At 44.3% G+C, this 25,789-nt stretch overlaps 3 protein-coding genes and 1 long non-coding RNA gene across 4 annotated transcripts in view; 2 read left to right on the forward strand and 2 right to left on the reverse strand.

Moving 5' to 3' along the window:
- ATF3 (activating transcription factor 3) overlaps positions 1-25,789 on the forward strand; it is a 160,852-nt gene that overhangs the window by 24,511 nt on the left and 110,552 nt on the right. The gene's annotated exons all lie outside the window — the stretch shown is intronic.
- On the reverse strand, positions 2,634-7,625 carry LOC311434890. The gene is made up of 3 exons (XR_014691809.1): positions 6,806-7,625; positions 3,977-4,138; positions 2,634-2,958 (listed from the first exon to the last, which is right to left on the reverse strand). It is a non-coding gene; the product is annotated as an uncharacterized lncRNA (long non-coding RNA).
- Positions 7,805-11,149, reverse strand: LOC311434886 (left-right determination factor 2-like). The gene is made up of 4 exons (XM_084515369.1): positions 10,492-11,149; positions 9,430-9,673; positions 8,433-8,672; positions 7,805-8,266 (listed from the first exon to the last, which is right to left on the reverse strand). The coding sequence occupies exons 1-4, from the start codon at positions 10,754-10,756 to the stop codon at positions 7,927-7,929; spliced, it is 1,089 nt and encodes a 362-aa protein (XP_084371495.1). The 5' UTR covers positions 10,757-11,149; the 3' UTR covers positions 7,805-7,926.
- TMEM63A (transmembrane protein 63A) overlaps positions 25,565-25,789 on the forward strand; it is a 28,130-nt gene continuing 27,905 nt past the window's right edge. Inside the window, exon 1 of the mRNA XM_084515366.1 lies at positions 25,565-25,683. The gene's annotated coding sequence lies outside the window, so the exon portion shown is untranslated. The remainder of the gene's footprint in view (positions 25,684-25,789) is intronic.

The raw sequence follows: 25,789 nt of genomic DNA on the forward strand, positions 1-25,789 counted from the left end.
GAGTAATCTCTCAAGGACTTGAATATCTGCAGTAGTGCTGCTTTATCCTAGAATAGTGTCTGTAACCTTAGTGCCGGATTTACCCTGAGGTGTGAAGGACCCTTGCTGGAAGGGCAGCATATTTTCATGACTGCATGTGCAGCTGCCGCTTCCTTTGTTTCAGAGGCTTCTAAGTAGTGTTCAGTTTGGTGCCTCAGATTTTACCACTATATACTGGAGAATATTATGTTTGTGATGATTTTCTTGGAGAGACCTGAAAAAAAAATTACTTTCTTCCTTCTCTGACATCTGTCAGTCTGTCAGGTTTTTTCTTGACAAACTGTAGAGGTGAGCTCCTAAAACAGCTGTGTTCATGCAGCTGCTCCAACATGCTGGTTAATCTGACAGTTTGTATTCAGTTGCTGATGGGACCTGTTCTGTGACTTGCCAGGATTGTGAGGGGATTTGAAGTCAGAAGTAGGTCCTTGCTAGATCTGCCGGTCACTTCTGATCACCCAGTCCCCTAACATTCTTGGGCATCTGGCCAAACCACCTGAAGCTTACGAGGGAGCAGTCCTGATGCCAGCGTTCCTCCAGGTGTCGCTGAGGGTCAGGGACAGCCTGGGTGTGAGCAAGCATCCTCAACTCACCTGGCAGCCAGGTCTTCTGTTCTCCTGCATATATTCCAGTTCACAGCAGATGGTGCCGAGTCATACTGAGGAAAGGTGTGGAAACTGGGAGGTGCAGGATTTATTTCTAATGCAGCAGCTGGTAGGCAAATCAAAAACACTTTTGTGCTTTGTTTTGTCTTACTTGTGAAATGGATTTGAGTCTACTCACTAGTTGGAACCATATTTGGTGCATTTAAATTCTGTAGAAGTGCTATATATTCCATACAAGTCCTTAGTGCCCTTTTGGGTCTTTCAACTGGGTATGGAATGGATAGGCAGGTATTTGCAGTCACGGTAATTACATCATCATACACGAATCCAGCCCTCATGGATCCACCTGATGGAGTGTTCTGAAAACACAAATTATGGCAAGGGGGGGCTAAACTGCTGAAGTGTGTTTAAACTGTTCTCCGTTTACCTATACGTGTGATCCAAAAGTAGTGAACTTGTCATTTTGCAGCTTATCATTAGCATCATTTGGTTTACTTGATGAGCAGTCATTTATATACAGCAAATGATATGGCAGATAAGCTCATGTTTGTGGCAATAAAGCACTTGACACATCTGGCACATTAATCTGTAAGGGAGAATTGGAAAATTACAAAAAAAAAAAAAAGACATTAAGATTCTGCACATCATATCTCGTGGGGGTTATGGGACGAGGGATGGATCCTGGTTAGAAAGGTTTGGTTTACTGAATATGTTTCATTAGGGAATGATTAGAAGATACCTAGAAGGTCACCTCAACATAGTGAAGTTTGAGCCATCAGTATGCTTAGTGCTCTTACAAAAGCACAAACATGAGGTGTGTCAGCAGTGCCTTAGCCATGTGAATGTGCTGAAGCTCCTCTGTAGTATGGCAAGGGATAGTGTGGGCCAAAATGGAACAGGCCAATTTAGTGATGTGTGTTCGTAACATCACTTGCCTAACTTACTTCCCCTTGCTGCAATTGCACTTTCGCTTCAGTTGCAGTGACTCAGCCTCTTCTAAGCCTGTCCCATGCACTATCATCCACTTGCATTTCTTGCGGTTTCCTTGTTCTAACAAATCTGTTCCCTCATGGGGTATAGAGTGCAGCACAAACCAAATTTGTGCCAGCATAACTAAAGGAGCATTCTGTAGGGTAGGACATGAACATTGGTCAGCGGAGAAAAACTGGAGTATCTTCAACCAGCAGTAGTGCCAAACACTTGTTAAATTGTCTTCAGTAGCGCCAGAATTGGAAGAATTATCCTTCCTCTCTGCATTGTTAGGATAACGGCTTATGTGTACCTTGAACCAGCTCAGTGCTTAGGCACATTTATTCTGTAATCACTTAGATCCTGCTGAGCTAAACAGGAACAAGCACTTGTTCGGGAGTATGTCTGCATACGGGGTTAGTCTTGAGCAATACTTCATCTAGAGAGTCATACAGGCACTCACTGGCAATGCTTCATTTCCATGTGACAATTGGGTATCCTTCAGAAACGAGCTGCATCACAGACAGGACTCAGATTGATTCTTCAGCAGAACAGAAACAAGTGTTTGAAGCTTTCTGAAGTATTTGGATAACAGAAGAAAGAATTCAGCAGCTACTAATTATATATAAATTAGAGCCATTCCAATGTGTAATGGGTTGTTTCATATAGTACAGAATGGCCTCAGAATAAAGGTGATCTTTTCTAGTGCAGGACCAGAGGGTAATGCAGAGCATACGGTACTCCTGCTTTTATCTTTATCTTTCTGATGAGTAATGCAGCTTGGGATTTCAAAACATGTTTCTGGTTGTAAACACATTAAGACTGTGAATGTCTGTCCAAAGAAAGGGTTTGTGCTCCTGTGCAAACACCAACAAAGCGTGTCTTGCAGAATTCTTCTGAAGTGTTTTACTTTGCTTTAAAAATAAATAAATAAAAAATCTTCTGAAAGAACTAGAGCACTGTCTTGGGTTTCTCTTGTATTTCAGAGTTACTGACTGATGATAGAGAAAATAGTGGCACAAACCTGGGGAAGAGCTTTTACTTCACTAATACAGAGCCATGTAAGGAATTAAATTCCCTGGAAGCAAATTTAAGTACATATGATGTACATAAAATAGCAAGGAACAGGGCAATTCATTAGCCATGTGAAATACACAGGTTTGATAAGAATTTGCTTCTAGCTAGCAAGTTCAGAATTAGAACATGTCTCCTTCTGTGCTGCTGTTAAGCAAGGCTTTGGTCTGCTGATCACTCAGAGCTTCAGTTCCAAAACAACTCTGGATCGTCCAGTGTTGCCAAACAGGAGTATTCATTGCTAAACCTGAGTAATGTTTTCTGCCTTTTTTTCCTGCAACATGAATGACACGCTGCTAAGTGAAAAATGGTATTTTTATCCCTCTTACCCCACAAGAAAAAGCTTTAGGGAAATTGTATATCACATAAAACCTCCTAATTTCACTTAACGATGTTTTTGATTTCCACAAATAATTTCCATCTTGGGATCTCTCAGCAGTGTAAGAAGTCCTGAAGAGCTTACATTCACAAGAGCACCGTAAGATTAGGGTTGATTATGTTTGTTTTCTAAACTGAGGTACAGAAACATGACTCAGGGAAGTTTACAAAGATGACCAACAGCAGACATCGGAGCAGCTGACTGCCTTCGGTCAAAAGGCTCTTTATTTCCTTCTGCTACAGTTTTCTGTAACACAGATGAGTTACTGAAAAGCTACTGCAGTGTTTTTGACACGCACATCCCTGTGCTAGCACTGGTAGCAAGCATGTACAGAGCATGCAGTAATCTCCTTGTTTTTCTGAGCATGACAGCTTTTACACTTGCTACTGTAGGTGGCAGTGGACTAACAGAGGAGGATGTGTCCTGTCCCAGGCAGTGCTGGTGAAACCCTCAGCCCTTTGAAAAAAAGAAGAGACCGTAAGCCCTGACTGCTTTGTGGGGGAGTACAACAGGGAGCAAGAAACCCCTCAGCTGCTTGTAACGTCTGGAAAGCAGAGCAGTGTTTATAAGGCACCAGCTGACTTATGAAACATCTGCTGCAAGTATTCCACAACTCACTGAAAACATCACTGGATTTCTGGTGGTTATGGACGAGGCCATATGCACTGTGTGATGCTGTATTCAGCATAAGATGATTATCTGAGACCTCCCAAGGATGACAGTCACTAGCCACAGGGTGGGAAGTTGGCTGCTGCCTTAGAAACAGCAATCACAACCTGACTGTGTTACTTTTCAGCAAACAGAAAACACTTTTAAAGGGAATATGAATACCTGAACTTTCAAAAGGGCAGATTTATGATCACTGAGAGAATCAGGAGGAGGAAAAAAGCAGGCAAATAAAAATTAGGAGTACCTTTAACATGAAATTTGATGTTTGTGCTGTGGAGCACGACCATGGCTGCTGCCTGTTTCAGGGGAGAGGCCCTGGGGTGCAGACCCAGTTTGTGGCTGTGTGCAGGTCCAAGCAGCCCAGCAGAGAAGTGCTGGCGGTGGGCATGCTGTTCTCCTGCACCTGCTGCAGGAACGGACAGAGGCGTTCAGATCCTGGCTGCCCATCTTTGCACAGGAGTTAACTTCATATTAAGTTAATGCAAAAACCAGGAGATGCTGAGACTGTTGGGTGGGTCTTTAAAAATATCAAAGTTCTGAGGGATCACACAGGAGCCTGAAAACTTATCACTTCCCCTGTTTGTTTGCCTTGGGTCCCCTTTTCCCAGACTCCAGCTGTTCCCAGCCAAGCTAGAGGAGCTGCCCTGGTTATCACCTCTCTTGGGATGTGGATTGGGAATTTGACTTTCTACTTACCCCAGCAATTAGGAGGCTGCCCTGAAAGGCCAAGTGTCAGACACTCTTTGTAGGAGTTTGTGAAACGCAAAGGGAAAGAAAAAAAAAAAGAGATGGAAAGGAAATGAGGTCTCACCAGAAGGGAGAAGCTGCAGCTTATCATAGATTTTAAAAGAAAATGGGAGGGCAGCCTTTGAGTGAAAATGTGGAAGGATTAGACAGGGTAATTTGACTCAGCTAGCAGTGACATTTAGTACGGCTTGAAACCTGTTATCTCTCCTAAAATGTAAGAGTAATGGAGAAAGTCCCTGCCATAGGAATATGCTACTGCCCTGCCCAAGTCTGCATCATAAGAAAAGATTTCACGAGATCGATAGGTCCTTCCCTTCCCTTCCCTTCCCTTCCCTTCCCTTCCCTTCCCTTCCCTTCCCTTCCCTTCCCTTCCCTTCCCTTCCCTTCCCTTCCCTTCCCTTCCCTTCCCTTCCCTTCCCTTCCCTTCCCTTCCCTTCCCTTCCCTTCCCTTCCCTTCCCTTCCCTTCCCTTCCCTTCCCTTCCCTTCCCTTCCCTTCCCTTCCCTTCCCTTCCCTTCCCTTCATTTTTTCCAGCAGAGCATCGATGCTAATGAAACAAACTGTCACCATGTACATAAGGTGTTCTGTCTCCTCAGTCTGTGCTGCCGCTCAGGCAGGAGGAATAACAGGACAGCTTGACAGCCTTTGTCACAGCTTGTACAGATATAAATGCAGCAAGACAGCATGCACAAGGTACCACTGCAAACACTGCCTGCCTTGAAGGTGGCAGGCCAGGAGATAATTCCCTGTGGCACTGGTGAATGTCTGTGGAAACCCCTGGTGGGGCAGGATTTAAACCCACAGCCTCTGTGCTGCAGAAACCTCTGGACCCTACATCCCTTCAGACCCACCTTCTAGCCTGCTGTGTTTTCCCTGCGAAGCCAGCTGGGGTTACTCAGAAGAATCACATGCTGTGTGTCTTATGATGCATCAGTACTGTGCTTGTGGTATTTGGGTGTGATGGTGGAGGTGACGGGGTTGGTGCCTCCAGCCTGCCTGGCCCCATGGCATGTGATTTCTCCCAGGCTTGGGGTGGATGCCCTGGAGGGACACCGGGGTTAATGCTTTTCCTCCTCATGTAGACACCAGTTCAAACACTGTCCTCCCCAGGAGCTGGAGGTGAGCAGATATACATGTATTGGCTGCTTTGTTCCTCACAGTTATATCTGAGCTGGCTGTGCCCTGTCCCAGCTGGGTGGGGAGGAACCAGGACTGAATGTTCACTGAGACAGACACCCTATAACCATGAGGAGAAAATGGCTGAGACTAAACTGGCTCCTCCGATCCAGATCCAAGTCACCCTTGGTGCTACGTGCCCGGTGCTGGCACTGGGGAATCCATGCTCCTGCCATTTTTACTCCCCTTAAAGCTCTTGTTTGTTTGCTTTGCTTTGTAGCCTTTGTTTGTTTGCTTTGTAGCCTTTGCATGAGGCTGACCTTGGAGCTGGCCTCGTGCAGGGTGGCAGGGACGCCCGACACCTCGGCCTCCATGAGGGACAGCCCGATGCCACTGCTGAGTCCTGCAGGCCCCAGTCCCCACAGAATCACAGGGTGGCTGAGGTGGGAAGCCACCCCTGGAGGCTGTGTTTTCTACCCCTCCTGCTCAATCAGGGACACCCAGAGCAGGCTGCCTAAGAACACACTTTTGAATATGAGTATCTCCAAAGAAGGAGACTCCACAAACTCCTGGGGCAAAGTTCGCCTTGTCTGCGGCCCTTGCGCTCCCTGTCCAGCCAGACAAACTCATGCAGGAGTCCTCCCACCAGCAGTGGGTTCAGCCAGCACTTTGGTTTGTTCAGCCTAGAGAAGAAGAGACAGAGGTGGCCTCATCACAACAGGGAGTGGAGAGGTAGGCACCGATCTCTTCTCTCTGGTGACCCCAGACCTGAGGGAATGGCATGGAGCTGTGTCAGTAGAGGTTCAGGCTGGATATTAGAAGGTCCTTCACCAAGAGGGTGGTCAGGAACTAGAAGAGGCTCCCAAGGGAAGTGGTCACAGCACCAAACCCAACAGCGTTCAAGAAGAATTTGGACAACACTTTCAGACATATGGTTTAACTTTTGGGTAGACCTGTGTGGAGCCAGGAGTTGGACTCGATGATCCTTGTGAGTCCTTTCGAACTTGGGATATTCTGTGACTCTGTGTTTTATACAGTTCAAAAAAAAAAAAAAAAAAAATTATGCCACATTATCACTGTCGTTCTCTGGGAGATGTGCTACTGAGGTGCCCATGAGGAAGGGCCAGGACTATTGCACTTCACCAGGGGACAGGAGAGGTGGGAGGCAGCCTATCTCATCCAGGACTGTAGTTATAGGACTATAGGCTTACCTTGCTGCCTGCCCACCCTGACGGTGCACTGCTGCAGCTCACACAGAGAGCGTCATCGCTTGCCTCTCAGATGAGTTTCTGGAATTTCTCCTCATAAAAGTACTAGCTTATACCCTGCAGAAGCATGGGGAGCAGTGGCGGTGGTGTTATTCTCCACAGCAGCTCAGCCCTGTGCCTGCCTGCATGGGCAGATAATCTTATCATGAGCAGGCAGAGACACGCATGTAAGCGGGCTGTTACCGGGTGCATGTTTGTAGGAGCTGGACAGCGGGATACATTCAGAAATATCACTGATTTTTTTCCTCCGCTTTCACACCTAGGAATAATTATACGCAAACAAATGGATATTGTAATAATAATACTTTATTGTTTTCTTGTTGTTGAAAGCAATTATGACTAGAAAAATAGCCCTTAATTGAAAAAAACCTGTAATACACAATCAGAAAAATAAGGGCCTGATTCTACAAACTGCTACTCGTGCAAGCAAAACATAGTCATGGTTTGTAACATGCCTATTGACATCAGGACTCTACATTCTGCCTAAAACTGTGCCAAGCCATAAGTACAGGGATGAAAAATATTACCCTTTGAGTTCTGGACAATATCATATGTACATTTATATATAAGTATACATACATACAATATATATGCACATATATATAAATTCCTTTGAGCTCTGGACAATATTCCATGTACATATATGTATATATGTAGGCAATATGAATATACACAATATGCATGTATACAATACATATGTTTGTATACTACATATATGTATGTGTGTGATACCTGTGTATATTGTGTGTATACAATATATACATGTAAGTGCTTCTGCTCTGTAATCCACAGTAAACGTGACTTGGACAAACAAGGACCAAAATTTACAGAGCGCTGGAGGCTGAGGAACTGAAAGTCAAACCCAGGTGTGACTTCTGCACCTGGCAGCGATCATTGTCCTTGCCTTTTGCCTGCAGCTGTGTGCAGTACCCTGGGGTGGGGACTGAAATAACCTGGAAGCAGCTCCACCAAATCCAGCGAGGTGTAAGTCACATAGGTTTGGGTGAGGATGGATGCTCCTCTGAGCCCACAGGTGTCACAAGTCCTGTCCATCCATCTGTCCCTCACACCAGCGCCGCACCATTTGCCATGCAGCTGCACTTCTCGATGATCATGTTGGGAAACTCAGCTGCCTCAATCTCGGTGCGGTTGCCCCTCCTGACCAGGTACATGACAGGGAGTGAGGAGGTCTCGGCCACAGCGCAGGCACGTCCCCCAGCCCCCAAATGCTGCAGGGACCTGGGGGGCTGCAGGCAGCCCCCCTGGCACCGGTAAGCCTGGTACCCAGCTGGCTCAATGACCCAGTACTGTGTCCAGGAGAGCTCACGGAAGCTGATGTAGTGCTTCTGACGGCAGCAGGTGGACTTCCCCGTCACCACACCATCCTTGCAGTCCCCGGGGCCCCTGTGTGTGAAACAAGAAACAACAGGAAATCAGGAAGGCTGAGGGCAGAGGCTGGCCCTGAGCCATGATGCTTGGACCATGCCCAGGTTTGCTTTGAAAATTCAGGCAACAAAGTGAGCATGGTAACTCAGTGTCAAGGTTGCACGGATTTCGGTTTCATACTCACCCGTAGTCCTCCAAGTCAAGGGTATAAACCACCAGCTCGGGCTTGCCCATGGCTTTGTCCCTGGGGTCCTGCGAGGTGAAGCGCACCGCTTTGGCCACCTCCGAGGCGTAACTGCCTACTCGCTCCCCCTCGATCCAGACCTGCAGGACCATGGGCTCCTGCCTCTTGTTTCGCAGCCAGTAGTGCACGGCCTGTGTCACGTCAAAGTTCTTCCAGCCCGACTCTCGCACTGGAACCAGCCTGCCCATCAGAGAAAAGCCCGTCAGATAAAGCCTGGGCTCGTGGTGCTGTTGTTGCCACCGAGTAATTTGCTCCCTGTGCATTGCCATGTGCCTCAGCTGCATGACAACTCTTACTGAGCAGCTCTGCCAAGCACCCACAGCAATTAACTAAAAGAAGCACACAAAGCATGCAAGTCTAGCAGACACTGAAGGGAAAAACAAAAACCCTTGCATGTGCTTGTGCTAAGGTATTGATACAAGCAGTGCAGGGTTATACGCAGCATCAGTGCTTGTGACAGCAGCCTGGTAAACTTAACTACTCCCACCTGCACCTCTCCTAGCTGTATTAGGGCCACAAGTCCTTGCCCACCCAGAAAGTTGGTTTGATGTCTAATTCTGCCTTCAAGGGTTGTAAAGTTTTCAGAAGCTTTCAACTGCAGAAACAGATGCTTTTTGCATAATTTACTTAGTGAAAGCAGCTAATGAGGTGGCTGATGGAAAGCCTATCAGCAGCCAATAACCCCCATGAGTTAGACTGAAAGGTAAGCAAGTCAGATGGAGACTGTCAGAGGGAAAGACCATCATCTGACAGAGAAATGCTTCACTTTAATGCATTATTACATATTGCAGGCTTAACTTAATATCTGCTTTTATCAGCTTGTTCTAGCCTTAGAGGCCACACAGCCCAGTTCTACAGATGCACCCACACCAGACAGACCAGAGGCACACCCAGTGTCACCTGTCCCCATCCCGGGGACTGAAACCCCACAACCTACCGGGAGTCGATCAGGGAGGTCCTGTTGGTGCCATCACGCTGCCGCTGCACCCAGTAGACACTGACTCTGGCGTTGGAGACAGGCCTGTGAGACTGCTTAGCAGGCAGGTTTGCCCTGTCCAAGGGCTTCTTGAAAAGTTTCAGCTCGGCCATTGTCACCTCGCTGTTTATCGGTATTCTCCCCTCCATGTCAAAGACGAGGTTCTGGCGTGTGGGGTCAGGATAGAGGACATCTCCCACAATGTCTGCACACATTTTGGACAAAAAAAAGACAGTGAGTCATTGCCATCATCTGTACCTCATCCACAATTATCATCACAACACACTCCTTGCATGCTCCCAAAATGATCCCTTGTGGCAGAGACAGCCACTAAACACACTTTTTCTAATGTGCACTTGAATCAAGGTCTTGCAAACACCCTAATTCTTCTTCTAGGTCTAAGCCTCTGCAACTTGGCGACAATGGAAAGAAATCTATATAATTCACCCCTAAATGGAGCAAACACCAAAAGGTGTGCATCCCTTTGTGCCAACACCATGTGTGAAAGCAGGAAACTGCACAAATTGCAATGAAAAAGTGTCTTCCTTTGCTGCCCAGGATGCTATGTGTGTCTATTAAAAGTAAAGCAAGCTTGCAGCGTCCTTGCACAGACTCTGTTGTGTCTGCACAGCAGATTTCCTTGTGGATAATTTTCCCAAGCAAAATGAAAGGACCAGGGTGAGGAGACATATCACACCTGTTCCTACATGAATGAGAAGAGGACTTTCTGGAGCTTTGACTAAAAAACTGCAAGGTTTGCACTTTCTACTAACAATTTATTTATTTATTTATTTATTCATCTGCCCCAAATGCTTCCTGAGCACTAGGACTACTTTTCTCTCACGTGCCAGCAGCAGTCTGCCCTTTGCCAGGACCATGGGGTCCCCTCTCCAGCTGTGAGGAGCCACTGACACATGTTAATCTTTACACTGCTGCTACACACATGCTTTCCACCCTACTCCTCTTCAAAGCCAGACCCCAACCTCGTTCCCCCGTGGGTTTGCCCGCGTGCAGGGACATTACCTGCATTGCCAGGGATTCCCCGGAGGATGCTGCCCAGGCTCGGCGAGGCGCGGCGCTTCACCCTGTGGCGCTTCAGCATGGAGATGTACTTGTTCCTCACGTGCTCTGGGATGACCAGGTCCACCAGGTCTCTCTTGTGAAGCTTAGGGACCTCGGAGAGCCCCAGCTGCTTCAGCAGCACCTCCTTGAACTCTTCCTGGGTGAAGGCACAGACTGTGGTGGCCAGGCAGAGCGTGCAGAGCATCTGGGCAAAGCTCGGCTCCATCCTCCTCTGGCAGCGGCCCCGCAGGGAAGAGCAGGGATGTCACTGGGGCTGCGGAGCGCTCGCAAGCTGCTGGAGCAGGACAGAGGTTTTATAGCCAGCCTCGTCCCACTGGCACAACAAATTCCACAAGTGGGGATGAAGCAGAGGACTTGAAAGGATCACCCCCCCGCCCCTTGATAGACACATGCCAGTTTAACACCTTCGTGTACCGCCAAGCCGATACAAGAAAGTTTAGGGGAGCGACCAGATTCCTTCACGGGGAAGAAATTTTCCTGCTTTTTTTGAACTCCCTGTGAAGTTCTGCCCCAAAGTCCCCTGAGCAAGCAGAGTCTCCTGTTTGGTCTGGGTCAGACAGAAAATACATCTGTATTATACATTTGTATTAATACATAGTACTACATTGCCGTCAGTGCTGCACCATACAACTCTTAAAGGAAGCCTTGATCTTTACCCTAGTAGACTTGTTACTTAAAATGGACAATAACAGTCAGGAGAATAAAGCTACATCCGAATGTCCACCTTTATGGCAGACATTAAAAAAATAATTTATTTTTTGGGGGTGGAGGGTAGGTACCACTTTGATCTCTGACTATATGTATCAAGCATATGAATTGCAGCATCGAGTCATGGTGGTTTATGGTCTTGTGCACCCCCTCTGAATCACTGGAGGTGGAAGATGTACAAGGCTGGTGTTTTGCTAAAACGTTCAGTCACTCTTTATGGATTCCTGAGTGCTTAATAACATGTTTTCTTAAGAGAACATGGCTTTATATACAGGCAGATAATCCCTCAGTGAAGGTGAGAAACCACGCTGCTTCTCCAGAACACAGGTAACAAGTATTGGTGTTTGAGTGCCATCAATAACCACAACGGAGAGCTGTCTCTAGAGAGCAAAGCTGAAGCGGAGGCTGGATTGCGGGGGCTGCTTGTTCTTCTAGAAGTCAATCTTTAAACTTGGAGCTCACATCCTCTGCTTCCTTGGCCTTTGCTGACATAAAATGAAGGAATTGATTTTTGAAACCAATCCCAGGAGAAGGGAATTGAAAAAGCAGAACCTGATCGATTAAAGTCTTAAGGAGCACGGCATTAGGGGCAGATTCTCATCCTCTCCCACAGAAACAAGCAACTGAACTTGTACAAAAGCACCTGGAGCAGTTCATCTCTCCTTCAAGCAAGCATGAGTCAAGGCAGCCTGCTTGGAGCATGGAGGAAGGCAACAGAGCCTGCAGAGAGAGCATGGCCAGCCACCTCTGGTTAGGCTGCTTTGCCTTTGGAGCCTCTTAAAGAAACTGGCATCCTTAAATACGATGAAGTCTCCACTAGATGTTAACGGGGCACCTTCTTGGGTTCAACTGAATTCTAATGTGACTATAAACGCATCGGTTGTGCATGGCCCAGGGCAGTGTCTGCTTTAATTCTTTGTTTAGCATCTTTCTCAGAACAAATTATTATTTTCTGTGATATTATTTCAGTCCCAAGGCACTAAAAGCAGTGAAAATTACCCACTTCGTTTGACCATCAGCTCTAACTCATGTCAGAAAGTTCCGCTCTTGCAAATAAGAGGAGGGAAGTTTATTTTGCTGGCATCTCTGTGACTGTCTTAGCCCCGTGGGAAGGCCCTGCCTGCCCTGCTGTCCCCTCCAGCTGCATCTCCAGCTACGTGGCACGTCCCTGACTGGCACACTGGTGTGCTGGTACACGTTGATGTTGTGAGGGTCACCTGCTGCAAAAAATTACAGCTCATGCATTCGCAGTGGTCTCTCTTTAAACATGTTATAAGGCCTAATCCTGTAAACCTCTGTCCAGTTAGTCTTTATTTCTGGATCTGGATGAGACTTCTCCTGTGGCTGATGTCTGAGCTGCCAGGATGAAATCCCTTCCCTGTCTAATGTTTATTGGATGGTGATTTATGGACTTCACACGTAAAATAAATTTTTTGGAGCAAATAGTTGAGGCTCAGCTAGGAATCAAACAGAGGATGTGGATTGCAGACTTTTCACAGGAGAGTGATTATCCGGTCCAATTGGTGGATTTGCCATTCTGCCTTTGTCATGCAAACAAGAAAAGTCAGGAATTTTATAGTAGCTCTATTTGTGTAATGTGTATTAGAATCTCCATGGTGCACTCAAGGAATCAGAGTATTTAGAGGGGCTGTAGGGCACCAAGTCCTAGGAACTTACAGTTTTAATGAAAGCCAGGACCTGTTGAAGGGAGAACCTCTATATTTATGCTTTAAATTTAGTTTTGAACAGTTCTCCAATATATTTTCTGGGCACATCTATGCAGTGATTTTAGTAAATAAATCTAATGGCTTAAAAGAGAAAGTGTGAAAGGCTTAGCATAATTACACAGCCGTTATCCCGGGATACAGGAACGTTTCAAACACATTTTCAGTGTGCCAGTGAGGATCTGAATCCTTAATTTTTCAAGATCTGAATTTGCATGGGCATAATTATTTTGTATTACAGTTGGGCCCATATTAGAATGGCCTTTGCTTGAGTGATGTGAAAGGCCACAGTTTTTGTGTGCTCCAAGGAATGCCCTGATTAGTTCAACAGGCTTTTTATATAGAGATGTGAACACATCTCTACACTGATTTACTGATTTTGGCCTTTTTTTTTTTTTTTCTTTTTTTTTTTTCTCTTAAAGTCTTTGTCTTTTGAGTCTAGAAGTATGAAGATAAATATAAAAGTGTTAAGATGCAGGTGTGAGCTTGCCAAATTAAAGAATAATTAAAGTAGAGGTTCTGTTTCTGACTTATTCAGTCTTAAGTCCCTCTCGGTGCAAGCACAGCTGTGGGATGGCAATGCATCCCCTGCCAGGGAGGCAGCCCTGGGTTTTGATGCTGCCTTTATTCAAGGAGAGGAGGGCAGCGGATGCCTCGCTCCCCTCTGTGTGGCTTCAGGACAGCTCAGTTTGGTCTTGGTAGGACAGTTGCAGCCCTTCTGCACAAGATCTGCTCAACAACCCAGATGGGAACTGCAGCTTCTTGTTTGGAGGATTTGCTTTCAGCTGGGTCAGCAAGTTGCTATGGGTCATGAGCTAGCTATTCCTTAGATTGGCAAATACTGGTTCCTGTTCTCAAAAAAAAAAAAAACAAAACAAAAAAAAAACAAGAGGCAAGCCCTAAATCAATTTCCTTTCTTCCTCAGAAGCAAGACCTTTGAGAAATTTGAGAAATTCCTCTACCGCAAAAAGGGAGTGAGCAGGCCAGAGGGTCATTATCTTATTTGTCTGCCACTTAAAATCCAAACACCACCAACCACAGGCCTGGTCTAGAAATTCTCTGACCTGTGTAATGCTTGTTTTTTGAAAATGGCATGTATCTGCTGAAAGATACTGGTAAACTGTCTGCCCAGGGTAGTGGCTTTCCTTCTTTTTCTGCTCTTTCATTAGGGCAGGGATAGCTTGCACAGTGCAAATAGCTAGAAGAACAGCACCCAGGGCCAGTACAGCTCACTGGAGTCTCCATGAGTGTTCCCTGCAGCATCATCCTGCTCTGCAAAATCTGGCACAGAAAAATTTCCTAAGATAGTTTAACAACGAGAACTGCAGTTGTGCACCTGGGGAAGAACCCCAAGCACCAGGACATGCTGGTCCTGACACCAGGCATGGGGCCCTCAGCACAAGAAGGACATGGAAATGTTAGAATGAGTCCAGAGGAGGGCCACAAAGATGCTCAAGGAGCTGGAGCACCTCTCCTACAAAAACAGGCTGAGGGAGTTGGGGTTGTTCAGCCTGGAGAAAAGAAGGCTCTGAGGAGACCTTACAGCGCCAGAGAGTTTGTGGAGTCTCTGGACGTGGTCCTGGGCAACCTGCTCTGGTGTCCTTGCTTGGGGAGTGGTGGTGGACCAGATGACCTTTAGATGTTCCCTTCCCAACCTCAGCCATTGTGTGATTCTGTGATATGGCCTGATAGCACCAAACAGCCAGCTTTCATCTGGCTTCCAGTGGCAGCCTGAAAACAGCAGAGCTGCTTGATGCAGAGGGTTGATCTGCACTAAAATTACTTTTCAGATTCTGATTTAATCTACAAACTCATCCATGTTAATTTTTGTGCCAAAAGGCTTTGTGCTAGATCAGGTGTCGTTTGACTTACCATGCAATTCTATGTGTCCCCAGCCCCCACCACTCCCCTCATAGTGAGCATAAAATCATAAAATCATAAAATAAGCAGTTATGGCAGCATTGCAAGCTCTGACTAGCACAACTCTGGGAAACACAACGCAGAGTCTGACGGCTGACCTGAGCCATGGTTACTGTGACCTGGAAGCACCCAGATCTCACAGCAGACACAGCAACCACAGCCTCGGTGCCCAGCATCTGCTCTGCCTGCCAGTTTCCATGGTGAGTTTTGTGGTGCATCGTTTGCTTGAGCTACACAGGAATCATCCAGTTCATTGAATCTAGGTGAGGACGTGAGTCTGCTCATGGGGAAAAATTGCTTTTCCTTACCACCAGCCTAGGCCAGGCTGCATTGGCTGTCTCCAACCAAAATGCCTTGCAATGCCCTGTTGGGTTCCCTTTCACAAATGATGGTGGTGAAACCCCAGACAATAACGGGTGTGATGTTCCCTTATGCCAGGAGTGCATTTATCTCACAACATATCCCGTACAGTAAATGCCCCATTTCATTTGAGACCAGTTGCAAACCCGGTTCTTATCTTGAGTTCGGTTATATATTCCTGTAACTTTGGTGATATATGACTTCGATTGCAGATTCGCAACACACCTTCCTTAAGCACCCTTCTGCTTTTACTTATGGGCTTGATCTGCCCAAATGGCCCAGACAAAAGGACATCTGTTAGGAGAGGAATGGATAAAATGTCCAAAGTCCCACCATGTCCTTGCTCAGCTGATATCAGCTGGCTTGCTCTCAGGGTTTGTGTTGGCAGCATTTGCAAAGTGCCAGTGTTCTGGCAGAAAAGAGCTCTCTGATTTTTTTTTATTTTTTTTTCCCCTACAGAAAAGCCAACACAACTGTTTAAATACAGCTTTTTCTGTCCCTTCAGCAGTCTCCTCCCCGCTGCCCTCATCTATGCTTTGTTTGTAGCTGGGGCAGCAGGATTTGTGACCACTCGACAGCAGCTACAAAATAAGCTGCTAGGAAAAACACTGTAATTCAGCAAATACTGTTGAATTAGATAAATAAGCATATGTCCGTAACTTGTTTGCTTTACACCACCATATAGATTATTGAGGAATGTCCCCAAAGCTGAGAAATAGCTGTATTTTGCAGGAGCACCACTTAATTTTCTAATAAAGGAATATTTATCTGATGAGTTAATTTTTCCCCCTCCTCAGAGTTGTGTGTTTACACTGTCAAAGCTGGTCACCTGTTTTAATTTACGGGTATGTTTTTGCTGACTGGGTGATGCAAGTGAGAATCCACCTCTGGGCTACGTAGTGATGGAGAAGCTCTGAGAGGGAGCGGAGCTGTGCTAGCCTGCTGCTCATACTGCTGCCTTTATAACACCCTTGCCTGTACAACCTGCTTCATTCCCATACAGCCAAGTGCCCATTCATGTCCTGAAGCATGTTCTGCATCCCTTGTAGTCCTGTGCTAAGTCTTGTAGCAAGCGGCCTCCCCGTTCGTTAGAAACACACGTGTTTTCCTGTCACACGAATAGACTTGGAGTGCTGTTAATATTGCATCTCTGGCAGTGAGTAGCCTGGCTTCATTACACATTGTATTTCCTTTAGTTAATTTTTACTCTTATAACTTTTGCTTCACTGAATGCCTTTCCCTCTTGTGCTGTGAAGAGAAAGCTAATAACTTGTTCCCCACTCAGAGAAAGAGTGACGCTGTATTCCAGGAGCCAAACTTTATTACCAGGAGAAGCTGCAAAAGAAAAATTATGAACTACATGTTAATGCAAATTATTCAATTTGCATTACTAACTTTGCTGGAAGGTGTTTTTTTTTTTCTCTGTAGGCCAAAAATAAACATGAAAGGCCAAGAGCAATGAGATCTAAAATGAACCTCTTCCACTATGTGCTGTGAGCTGTCATGCAAAATAGTCATTTGGTAGTTTAGTTCAAAAAATAAAAATACTCCCTGCATGAAAAAAAAAAAAAAACAACCAAAAAGATAAAAAACAGTGCACGATTGTAGAAGACAAAATTAGACCACAATACACACAGAGAGGACAAATTGAACTGATAATTACTTTAGACTTCACTCATTTGGTACATCTGATACATTGTGGAGTAACTGCTCGAAGGCTTCCTTCCGTTAGTCCTCAGTAAAATACATACTTGCTCAGTGAAATATATATTTGCTAAGGCACTGTCCAATTTAATGTTAAATTAACATTATCTTGTTAATGACTTAAATTAACTTGGACTGTGCCTTAGCAAGCATATTGGTAAAAAAAAAAGGTATCTGTGACAGCAAGAAATTGAGCTAAACTACTTGTAGATTTGTTTTCTGTCTCTAACATCTGCTGCTGAAGCAAAGTTGGGGCTGTGGCACTCAGCAGGTTTTACACTGTGGAACCTAGATGGATTCAGTTTCAAAATAATCACTTGCACATGGCTTTTTTCCTTGATGTTTACAGCACATTAGCTCTGTGATCAAAAGGATGATAAAGTGGAATTCAGAATGGGTACAGCAGCACCACCAGACCCGGGTGAGCTGGTGGGAAGTTTGAGGGGTTTTTGGTAGAGTCAGGAGGTTCAAGAAGAACAAAACAATATAAAATGATGATAGGGATCAGACTGTAATCCCTCATCTTGATCCTTAACGTTAATTCTTTTAAAACAGAAAAAGACAGACATTATTTGCTGTAAACTTTGCATCATGCAGCACTGTTTCTTGCTCTTCAGAGAGTTCTGCCGTCTCTTCTGAGAATGGCCTCAAAGGACTTTAGAGTATTCTAAATGCATTTAAAAAGATTTTATATCTGTTAAAAAATTTCAAGCGGTTAACATTAACTCATTCTACCCTTCTGTCTAGACTGTGTACCTCGGTACATCTTTGACAATCACATAACAACTAATATTAAAATAGCCCCCCAAATTTCTTTTGCCTTCAAACAGTGCTGCAATGTTCTGAAAGGAGGGTGTGCAGGTCAAATGCCTCTACTCAAGCAGTTACTACAAAGCTGTTTTCACTTAAGTACTTTTTGTTGTTACAGTGTTTTTTAAACTATTTTCTGTATGTTATTACTTTTTAATAAAAAAGACTTCAGTATGAAAGAACTGGAGAAAATACAGTTCTTTGAGTTTTTGACTCCAAAACAGAACACAAAAGGGTATTTTACTTCAAGTCAGAGGTTAAATTATGTAATTTCCTGCCATGTACCCATATCTATGTAAACAAAGGGTATAAAGTCTTGGATTTAACATTGCCCTTGTAAAGAGTAAAATAAAGTTGTGTGACCTGACTAGTTTTAATCCTTTTAGCATTTATACTACAGGACCCTGGGAGATGCATTGTGTTCGTTTGATTTTAAAAGGGAATCTAGCCACACTTGGCCAGATCACTTGAAGCGTGAAACACAAACTTCAGGTTTTTGTTTTTTTCTTACCTAACCATTTGCTTACTTAAATGCATTAATCCAGGTATGGCCAACATTTACACGTAGCAATCAAATGCATTTCTGAACCTTAATTTGAGATTCAACACAAAATTTTGCAGGAAATGCCACACACTCAAACCTCATATCTGTTAAGTTTTACAGGCCGAATAACAATAAAGACATAGTGACTAAAATTTGCTCTATTTATGCAGCATGGCTGTTGATTTCAGCATCACCAGTATTGAAACCAGAGTTTTCCAACAAATCACACGTGTGGAAAAGTTTTTCAAAGGCACAGAAAGGAACTCAAGGCCATCCTTCATTGATTTGAGCAAAACTGGGGTGATTGTCTCTCTTTGCTTTGATTCGAAAAGAGATGGAGGAGTATTTTACCTCCGTGACAGCTAAACTAGAAATAAAGTCCTACAAGCAGAGCAGAGACGTAGGTAACCTGGAATTCATTTGAAGTACTTACTCAGTTTGACCAGATCAGTTACAACACCTCAACAACAGACGAGAAGAAAATGGTGTTTTCAATAAAGTTCAGTTTCTGCAAGTCCAGCATAGGGAATTTGAAAATCACGTTGTGCAGCAGATTTGGAAGACTGGCTCCCCAAACTCTGGAAATTGCATTGCTTGGTTTGTTCTCAGTCCCTTGTGATATGAAAGCTTACCTCTGGACTTCACTGTGTTCCCAGGCTGGAAGACTCTTAAATGTATGCTGTCCTTAACAAGCAAAGGCTCAGATGCATAATGGAACACGAAAATATGTTAGTGCCTTGGCGTGCCTTTGCAACTGGTCCAGAAACCACAACAGTTACAGAACACAGTTGTCTTGTTTCCTAAGAAAAGTGGATGGGAACTGGTTTCTTAACAATATTTCATGTCCTCAGAGAAATGTTCTCACTCTGATAATTTGAATGATAAGTTCAAGGTCTTATACTGACATACAAAATCCTTCTAATCATTACAGGAACTATGGCGAAAACGAACTACAGCACAAAGGAACTGTGATCAACCTGGCCTGCCCTTCCTCAGGGCAGTCGGTCATCTGGGGCCTTAAGCCTCAGGTTTGCTCCACTCTGGGCTCTGAGTACCACAGTGCCAGCTTGCAGCTACCCTCTCAGCTGTGTCCATACAGCTGCATGTGGGGCAGTGCCAGGAACTAATGCAGAAAGTGTAAAATAAAAGGTGCTGTGAAAGCAGGAATAGCCTGCTCCCCTGCTGCCACGGGGCACAGACCTTCCTCCTGCCCTGGATCCTGTCTTGCACTAGGACCTGCTTTTAACTCCTCCCAAATTAATTCCGATCACTCACCTCATTATAATCTGGTATATAATCTGCACATATAAGCATCTGCTTTACTGGGACTCTGCAGAATGTCAACAGGAAGGGAGAGTTGAAGAGATTTGGGCTCTCCTCCCAGTTCTGTCCCTGAGTCAGTATAATGACCTTGAGCAAATTGCTTTGGCCAATATTTTCAAGTCCCTATTTAGTCACTAAGATAAATAACATGACTTTCAAAGGTACCAGCCAACCACAGCTTCTATCAACAAAATTCTAATCACCAACAGACTAAAACAATTATAGTACATACACTGGTAAAACAAGTGATATAACTCTTGTCAGCTGTTACTGTGTCTTTACAGTGAGGAAAATTCTCCACTGATCTGTAGATTACCTGTGTGTTTAAGCCCAGTAGGCAGTGACAAGATGACTTTCCATTTTTACAAGATCAGGAGCACTCTTACTCACAAGAAAATGTTAAAGGCGCCGTGTACAGCTGGAAGGGTTGCAAGCGAACACCTTTATACTCTTTGCATATATTTGAAAGGAGAAAGATGGAAAAGAAAAAAAAAATGATTAGGAGAAATAAAATCATTATAAAAAGGGAGATGTAGGAAAAAATGAATGGGGAGAGGAAATAAACTGCTACAGAAAGACGAAGGAAAGAATGGATAGGGAGGGATGAGAGTGAGAAAGCCAGAGGGTATGGTGATCGTATGTCCAAGAGGTGATGACACACTAAGGACTGTCCTGTATTTAGGCAACTCCTCTGTCTCCCTAGACGTGGAGGGGCCATAAGGTGCCCTGAAGGACCCCCAACACACCCACGGTGTGCCTTGAGTGGCAGTCATGCACCTGAACTGGTTAGATGCTGTTGCACGCCACACAAACTCTACCCAAGCCAGGCCCTGGATGCAGGATCTTTCTGGATGGAAAAAGCCACAGTGCCATTGGTGGTGGCTGTTTGCCGCCGTGACAGCTGTTCACATCCTCCTGCTTAAGGCACTTTGCATTCTGTCACCAGTTTGCCCCAGACACTTGCACCTGACCCCCTGCTTGGGCTCACCAGGATCATCCAGTTGTCATTATTGTCCCCCCGTGCTCACCTGCTGCAGTGTGAATGTGCAAAGGAGCTGAGCCACTGCCACACTGCAAAGTGCAACAGGGACTTTCTGTGCTCTTTGCAAAATGAAACTCTGAAATTAACAAATCACACCTAATGGCTGAGTCACACAAATCCACAGAGATAATTATTGGTGCAAACTGCCAGGCGTTACACTGTGCTATAAAGCGTAACTCTTAGTTTGGCTGCTTCTGATCTGCTTTGAGCTAGCCTGAGATGAAAATAAAGTCAAAGCTCTTTGAAATCCTCACAGACTGCACTCAGACTTTTTTTTTCTCCCCATCTTTAAATCCAGGAGTTGGAAGTTTGCACCCAAGGAAAATAAAGACCACACGTTTTAAATGTTCTTTCAAAAATATTGAATCCAGGTTTCTATTTAAATATATTCATATTTTTAAAATATAATTATTTAAATTATAGCCATCTACATTAAGGCTTAAGCTTTCGACATTTAAAAATGTTGTAAATTACATTTATAAATGTTCAAGCAGTGTGCTTGATACTGACCCTTGAAGGCAAGCCAAGACAGTGAGCTAGGCAGGGCCATGATGTCGGCCTTGGAGTCCAGTTTGTAAGGATGAAAGCTGAGGATCTCCATGGACTCTGCAGATGCACTGTGGATGAAGCAGTCCAACCACTTCATTCTTGCTCCAAGTTGTCAAACTGATTAGTATTTGAAAAAAAATAAATTGGAAAAGTAGTTTTCTTCTTCTGATCTATTTTGATTAAAAACTGGATTTGAGAGGTTAATCAACAACAAATTACTTTCAATTCATCTTGGGGATACATGCTCCAGCATATCCTCCTGTCTTGGCCCTCCAATAGTTCAGACTGCAGGATCTCCTGGAACATTTTGTGGCTCCTGTGCAAGCAATTGCCCAGCTTTCTGCTCAAGGGAAAATACGCTAATATCTATCCAGGTCTCACCCCAGCACTGTTGCAACAAGAGTTGTTTTGTATGATCAGGACAGCTGTGGAGCACAGAAACAAGGACACCAGACCGCTTTGCTATAAAGCTAACATATATTGTACCCAGGGACAGCAAAACATTACACGCTGTAAGTGGTTGGTGATATCATCACCAATGATATTATCACGCTGGTGATAAATACACCTGCCTCCTGGTTCACCTAAACCAAACATGTGGCCAGGTGCTGTCCTCTTTGGTGGAAGAGACCAGGATGTGACAGATGGTTTCTCTGCCTCTCTCTCTCCCAGGGAGCTGCCTTAATTATAGCTAGTGCTACACTACCTATGCATTAAATCCTTTCAGACTCTATATACACAAGCTTAATGCATGGATAGACATTACTATAATATGTCAAGTCAGAAAACACTGAAGTCATCCATGTTTCAGGTCTTCTTGTCCTAGCTTTATACCAAAATATGTCACTTCAGCAATGGTCTCATTTCAACATCCTACAAATAAACCTGAAAATTCTGAGTATCAGCAACAGATTCTCCACAGCTGCATCTACCCACAAAACAGAGGTTTGAAATCTCATGCCGAAATCTCACACCAGTGAGTGACGAGGAATTCCATGCATTGCCCTGTGGCAAGGCATGGGCCTGTCTAGCCCAGGCGGGACTACAGCAAGGTTTGACAGCGTTCGCAGCTGAGGTATCAGTACAGAACACAAGGAACGCTCCCAGGGACTCCTGTTTATACATAACAGTGACGATAAAGACAATGATCCCAAAGCACAAAGTAGGAACAATACCTCGCTGTTTAATAAATCACTTTTAAATGCAGAAAACATTGTTATAAGCTTTCTCCCCCCCGCCCCGTGCATTTCTCACATACTTTTCAGAATTGCTGTTTTAGATTGATGTCATTTGTACATTTCAGTACAATTCCAGCTTTCATCCAAATATAACTTGAGAAAGATCATGAGAATAATTTATCATGCTCAACCATGAACAGCAAGGTCTCATGCAGCATGTCCTATCTGATGCAAAATGTAAAAGAAAAATAAGGCAAATTTCTATTACATGTTGCTAGATATATTTGGTTAAATGGTTTGTATAATAGCGAGCTCTCTTGATTAATAAAAATGCATTCAATCCTTAATGCAAGGCTAGTTTTACCTTGAAAATCAATATTATCTATGAATGAGAAGCAACACTAAGAATTAAAAAGGACAGAGAGAAATGAAGTGTAATTAACAAATTTAAATCTGCACTTGCTTCTTGCTGATTTGTATTATGATTAGAGTTCATGTAAATATGTCTATCCGTCTAGATTTTTCTATTTGTTTTTATTGTGCACATTTAAATGCTCAGATCTTTCAAAAAGAAATGCCCACACTAAATCCTTTGGTATATCGAGATTTGTAAACAGATTGCTAGATGAAAGCAAAGATTAAAAGGTAGCAATGAGCTGCCAGGCATGAAACCTGAATTAAATCCATTAAGATAGATTTGAATAAGCAAATAAGTAAGGAACAGCAAGCTGAGCTGAAGGTTTTCTTCAGAGAGCAGCAAAAGTAACCACTTCAAGAGCTGCCACACATGGTAAAGCATCAGGCCACCTCATACTCGGTCCAGAGACTATTGATGTTTTGTTGGAAGTTCACCCATTTAGGGAAGTCCTGCTGTGATAAATCAAACCTAAAGTGACAGGTCAGTTCTTCAGCCATAAGGTCATTTAATAAAGTACCTTTGCCTGAGGGTATAACTCAGGTAAGGGAACAGTCCCACACGTAAGTGTAAATACTTCGCACACTTGCTCAACTTAGTGCTAAAGAGCAGTTGAGATGGGTATGGAGCACGCAAAGTACAATAAAGATGGAAGAACTTTAAATTCTGTTGACCTTCTCTGAGGCTAGATTCCATCTGCTCCAGCAACGTAATTAAAAGTTTGCTAACTAATGACAGTATGTGGCTTTTGTCACCAAAAGAACAGACAGTGGTAAACAAACCCTTATTTACAAGAGGTAGAGAGAAGGGAGATGTGACTGCTGCTGAAATTAGAGATAAACAAAATCACACCTCCTAGCTAAAGAGCCTGTCTAGACAGAGGAGAAAAAAAAAAAAAAAAAAAAAAAAAAGACAAAAACTTGATTTATTCTTGTGAGAAAGAGAGGGGAAAATGATTTTGCAGTGAGAAAATCAACCAAATGGATTTTGATCCTGAAAGTATAAGAGCTGCCTGCAAGCATGCACTAAGGCTTCACCTACATGGTATATCTACTCTGCTACAGCCACGTCAGTAAGATTTTATTTCAAAAAGAAAAAAAAAAAATAAGTATTCCACTTTTAATTCCTGATTGAAGAATTATTGAATTATTACATGAAAAGTTATTCCAGAAAAGCCAGGATAGAATAGTTATTCTAATATACTCATGCCAAACATCTTTCCCACCAATTTAGCCCTAAGTAGAAGACAATGTATTTTTAAGCAGAAACCATTAACGCCATTCAACAATAATGGATGTCTTTATTCCAGCATGAATCTGAGCCACTCTGCTTTAAGTTGAGGACTTTTGCGCCATTTTCTAACTACCATAAATGCTCATGGCCAATTTAAAATCACAGGTTATCTGCATTTATCTGCAATTATTCTATCTTAAAATTTCTCTTAGTTATTGCACATAACTGGGACTTTTTCCCTTTTTGCAGGATGGAGTGGTGGAAGGCACTATAATATATATAGTATATATATGTAGTACGTATATATATATACTATACTATACTATACTATATAAATAAAATGGCTGGGAGCAGCATAGTGGGTATTGCATGCAGGGACCTAAAACCACAGAGTTTGAATACAGGCAGAGTTGAAGATGGAGAGGTAATAATGGGACTGCCAACTAGAGAATATGCTGGCTTTTAGGCAGCTCAGATGCTAAAAAAAAAAAAAACAAAAAAAAACAAAAAACATTTTAAACACATTTTTTTAAAACATAATTTATTTTTAAACATAAAAATTGAAAGATGACTCAGTACTGGTCTGAGATCTTGACTAGTGTAACATGTAACCTCTCCTCTCCTCTCCTCTCCTCCAGACAAGAGCCTTTGAATATTTCACAGAACATTCCTATTACTACTTTCTGACTCTTTCAGAGCTACCCATCTCAGCATACAGGCTGCTTCACTGCCACCTGTGTGTTCACCCCCTGTATCTGACTGGGATTTCTGACATTCGGTGCCCTGCTTGAAATTCCACCTCTTGTCCTCCTTTTCTGCTAAGAATGAATAAAGTACAAAAAAAAAAAAAAAAAAAAAAATCTCTTTGGGGATCTGATTCTTTGGGGAGGCCAAAAATGTGTGTCACGGAGGCACAAAATGGTTTCCTCCCAAACACAGCACTGTAGCTCACATTAACATTAAAACTTAAATATCATGAAGAAGTTACAAAACGTTTGAGGCCTCAGCAGAGATTTTTGTCTTTAGGAACCAGTATAAAATTTTCATGGATATGCCATGAATGCCTAAAATAGCTGTTGTAAGCCACTACAGATGTCACGTAAGCACTGTCAGATAAGCAGAAAAGTTGTCTTCTAACGTTTTAAAGCCAATTCTATCATATCCTGTTGTTTTTATTTATTTTTTTTTCTCCTGAAGTTTTTTTGATCCTTCTGTCTGGGAACTAACACAGCTCATGGCACAGCTCGGGGCTACACCCGAGACCAACCCACCCCTTCTGGCTGTGTGCCCGCCTCTCCCAGCGCCACGTATCGTTCGCTGCAGCACTACGGAAGAAAGGGAATCGTGACAGCACGACCAGCTCCCCCCGAGGTACTACAGCGTCCCTTCCCTGAGGGCAGCGCTTTAAGCTTTGGTAAACACGGCAGAAAAGAGGCAGGCGGCAGCGCCTTCCCCGTCATGAGGCAGAAGCCGCCCCGTCCCGTCAGGCAGGGGGGCACCAACCGCCGCCCGCCGCCACACGCCCTTTGCCCGTTGCCCGCGCGGCCCCGCCCGTTGCCGCCGCTGGCCTGGGCGCGCATGCGCGGCTCGGGGGACTTGGAGCCGGGGCTGGGGCGGCGCAGGTAGGAGCGGGGCGGGGGGCGGCCGGGCCCCGGGCGTGGCGGGGGGGTCCGGCCGCTGCCCTCAGCCCGCAGCCCGGCAGGGGGCACCGGGCAGCCCCGGGGGGGC

This window comes from Aythya ferina, assembly GCF_964211825.1.
Source record: "Aythya ferina genome assembly, chromosome: 3".
NCBI lineage: Eukaryota > Metazoa > Chordata > Aves > Anseriformes > Anatidae > Aythya > Aythya ferina.

Excerpts from the sequence above, each read along its gene's own strand:
- LOC311434886 (XM_084515369.1), bottom strand. The coding sequence starts at position 10,756 with ATGGAGCCGAGCTTTGCCCAGATGCTCTGCACGCTCTGCCTGGCCACC. Across the intron at positions 8,673-9,429 it reads ACCTCCCTGATCGACTCCCG|GCTGGTTCCAGTGCGAGAGT; the intron begins GTAGGTTGTGGG and ends TCTGATGGGCAG. Across the intron at positions 8,267-8,432 it reads CTTGACTTGGAGGACTACGG|GGGCCCCGGGGACTGCAAGG; the intron begins GTGAGTATGAAA and ends TTTCACACACAG.